Genomic DNA, 3,939 nt, shown 5'->3' with positions numbered 1-3,939 from the left:
ATTACTATTTAAAATTGAAGAAAAATTACCAAAATTATTAGAAAAGATTGAGAAAAAACACCCACAAAACAGGGAGAGCAGAGAAATGGGACGTTTCATTTCAACATATTTGATTCTTTCCATTAAAATAAATCTCGGCACAATTATTGTAAAAACCGGCGTTGTCTTACGAGGCGAGGCAGTTCTCCTCGGCGGCGCAGCGCAGGTTGTACATGGCCATCCTCTGGACGTAGGTGGCGATCTGGATGTAGTACGGATCAGGAACCAGATCAGGGAGACCTGCCAACGGAGCACCGTCAGAGAGAGAGAGCTGCGCTCTGATTGGCTGTCACTGATTCAAACCTATAAGCTCTGATAGATAGGATTTACTTTATTAACCCCTAAAGGGCAAACTAATTTATCACCATGGACAACGAACAACAATAAATATATATGTATGGGCACAACAGTCCACCGTAACCACAGTGCTCACAGACAGCAGGTACGGAGGGGCCCGCAGGGCAGGTGGCTCCCTGACAGACCCTCGGTCTGTCTCCGTCTCCTGTCTTGGACGGAGACACCAACCCGTTCTCACTCCAAACTTGTCAAAGACGCCTCTCAGTGCTGTCAGCATGTGAGCGTCGCACCAAAAACCACCTTCCACATCCAACCTGCACACCAGGCGCGTCCACGTGCAACGCTCACGAGCGCCACCATGTGCCAACGCGGCTGAACCGAACAGAGCACGTTTGCATGAAACGCTGAAAGACAGCATCAGGTAATAAGGCTGGTAACCACGTGATATAAGGAGCAGGAGCGCACCTTAAAATGTCCCCTTTACCTAAACCTGACCCTCATGACAGCCCGCGCTGTTCTGCAAACATAAGGACGTGCTGCGTCATCCCACCACGTGCACCTGATGACATCACTGCAGCAGCGTAAAACAGCTGACGCGGACGGAGACCTAAAGCGTCATAAGCAGACGCGCAGACAGAGCGGCGCCATGTGACGAGTTGTGTTGGCGTATCATACACAGCTGATCGGCACAGCGCCTCACAGTGGACGGACAGAGATCTGCCTCCTGACGCCCGTGTTGACCTCGATCTCCAGTATATTTATTCAAATACTGTACTTTAAAACTAATTTGAGGTATTTTATTGAGTATTTTCCTTTTTCAATGATATTCTTCCTCTTAATATTGTACTTTTTATTGGCTGAATAGAAAGTGAGTCCTGAGCTGCAGAAACGCCTCAAACTGAGGCCATCTGAACTGAATTTAAACTGATTTTAAAGACAGACGTGTGAAAACTGGCACAGCTGTCTCACATGAAAGAGATTATTATGGGATAGAGCTCCTGCACAGAAATAATGAGCCAATAAAAAGTTGCATTAGAGGCTTTGGTGGCCTTTTACAGTTTAACGGAGGATGGAGCGTAAACTGTGTGAAGAGCAGAGGAGAAACAAACCTGCAATCATTCATCATCGTAATTAACACGGGAGGAAAATTAAAACACCAGTTTGGGATGTTTTCAGGAAAAATGAGGCATAAATTCAGTTTTTAATGAATTAAAGTAATGTTTGAGGAGAGGAGAGAAAACGAGGAGACAACTGCAAAAAGCAGAAGAGACGAAACAAGAGTAGAAAAAAGGAGAGAAAACAAGGTGAGGTGATGAGGAGACAAGGACATTAACAAGGTGAGGAGACAAGGAGAAGAAGAAAATAATGAAAGGAGATGAGGAGGAGAGAAGACACAAGGAAAGAAATAAAACAAGTAGACAAAGAGAGGAGAGGAAACAAGGGCAGAAAACAAGGAGACAAGCCTAGGAGGGATGGTAAGCAGTGGGAAGAGATGAGAAGGAGACAAGGAAAGGAAACAATGAAAGGAGAGGAAACAAGGACAGAAAAGAAGGACTAAAGCCAAGAGATGTGAGGAAACAAGAGTAGAAAACAAGGAAAGGAAAGGAAGCAAGGAAAGAAAACAAGGCGAGATAAAGTAGATGGGGAGAGAAAACCAGGAGAGAGAAGGAGGGAAAGGAGACAAGGACAGAAACAAGAAAAGGAGACAAAGAAAGAAGAGGAAACAAGGACAGAAAACAAGGAGAGGAGAGGAGAAGGGAGAGAAAACAAGGAGACAACGAAGAGACACATGCTGAAGAGGAGAGGACACATGAGGAGAGGACACATGAAGAAGACTAGAGGACACATGAGGAGAGGACACACGCTGAGACGTTGCGTACCGTGCTGGTGGTAGCTGGTCCCGTACCCGTGCCGCGGCTGCGTCCAGGTTCTGGGTCTGTAGTACGAGTTGTAGTAGTTGTAGTACGGGTAGTAGTTGGAGGGCTTGTACGGGTTGTACGGATCGTCTCCGACCATCATGTCCTCCCGTCTCACCGGGACAGAGTCCCCGCCGCTGCCGCCCGTCGGTTGCTGCTGGCGCATCGCCGCGCGTAATTGCGCGCCGCTGCTGGCTGCGGGGAGCCGCGGGGCGCCCCGGGACGCGGCGGGGACAGTGTCGTTCCCGCTGCTGAGGACCAGCACCGGGTCACTGCGGCGGGCCGAGCCGCTCTGCCTCCTGCCGGACGGCCGGTACTGAGCGCCGCGGCTCAGGATGCTGAAAACCTGCCCGTTATGTTGCCATGTCAACCCCCGCCGGAGCGCGGCACCGTCACCCGCAGCCTCCTGAGCGCGAGCTCCGTCCAAAAAACTGCAGAGGAAACAGACACGTGCAAAGGACAGCAGCAAGGCGTCACGAGACAGTCCCCTCATCATTCAACATAAAGTGTTTTTAATAAAGAAGAAAGGGATTTCTTCTTCCACGCGCGCACAACCGCGAGACCAGAGAGTTTCTCCCAACTGACAGAGATCAGCTGCTCCGACTGAGGAGGGAGGGAGGGAGGGGGAGGGAGAGAGGGAGAGTTTTTTTAGGTTTCAGGTTTTGGATGTGGCCTCTGACTCGTTATAAATTTCCATTTTGTCCTTTTTGGATTTTATCTCAACACATAAGAGCTTGAGGGAAAATTTTCGAGCTTATTTTCAGGTAATTATCGTGTCATTTGTTAAATGATTTTTTGAATCATTGCCTTTTTCTCCATTTTTGTTTTTAAAGAAATCAAACCAATTTGCTCAGGTTTCAAAGGGTTAAAGAGCTTGTGAAAGAGGTCTGTACGCAGTACAAGACAACCAATGCGGATCCAGGTTTGAAAGACTTAATGTGCTAAAACAGCTGAATGGTTCCTTAAAATCATGTCAGGCTGCACCTGAAAGAGTCTGCAGCTAAAAGAGCGTTTTTCAGAATAAAATGAAAGTCTTTGTTTTCTGTCTGCAGAGTGAGGTGTAATTACAGCGACGCTCCGTCTCATTATCTCTGTGGTCGCAGCTGCTGTCTCATCTCACGCGCAGAGCAGCCGGTGAGACTACACCAGGATCAGGAGGGGCCGCAGAGCTCAGTGAGATCCGGGTCTCTCGGGTTCAGTCGCCGCTCCGCGATCTTCTACAGATCTGCTGTTATTTTCACTTTTGTGTTAAACTAGAGACACATCTCAGTTTTCATGACAGTGATACTCCATTAACAGCCCACAGGCCAAATTTGGCCCCTGGTGGCCCTCAGACATTTTCTGATGCACAATAAAAATGAAGTTATTGACAGTGGGAACTTTTTTTTAGTATAAATGAGGTGCCAAAGTGCATAAACAGCACTGAAATCTTAAAAATGTCTTAAAATCCTAAATATGTTCTAAAATCCAAGGAACATCCTAAAATCTGAGAATTGTCCTAAAATCCCAGAAATGTCCCAAAATCTGAGAATTGTCCTAAAATCCTAAAAATGTCCTAAAAGCCTAGAAGCATGTATGCAGCTCCTGTGGCCCCTGGCCTGCTGTCATTCTGGAAAAAGTAGAGCAGGTTTAGTATCTTTGGTTTATTAAAAGTATGAAAATGTTGTTCAGGCGTTCTGATCCTTCC

General features: G+C 47.2%; 1 protein-coding gene across 1 annotated transcript; it reads right to left on the bottom strand.

Moving 5' to 3' along the window:
* Positions 1 to 170: 170 nt before the first annotated feature.
* On the bottom strand, positions 171 to 2,836 carry LOC121965070 (protein-lysine 6-oxidase-like; the record flags this gene model as incomplete). The annotated part of the gene is made up of 2 exons (XM_042515240.1): positions 2,217 to 2,836; positions 171 to 279 (listed from the first exon to the last, which is right to left on the bottom strand). Coding segments are annotated over exons 1-2 (641 nt in total), but the record flags the coding sequence as incomplete, so codon positions are not given.
* Positions 2,837 to 3,939: the final 1,103 nt, after the last annotated feature.

Source organism: Plectropomus leopardus, unplaced genomic scaffold (assembly GCF_008729295.1).
Source record: "Plectropomus leopardus isolate mb unplaced genomic scaffold, YSFRI_Pleo_2.0 unplaced_scaffold18489, whole genome shotgun sequence".
Lineage (NCBI taxonomy): Eukaryota > Metazoa > Chordata > Actinopteri > Perciformes > Serranidae > Plectropomus > Plectropomus leopardus.
Note: the sequence above shows the minus strand (reverse complement) of the source record. Positions and strands in the feature narration are given on the sequence as shown.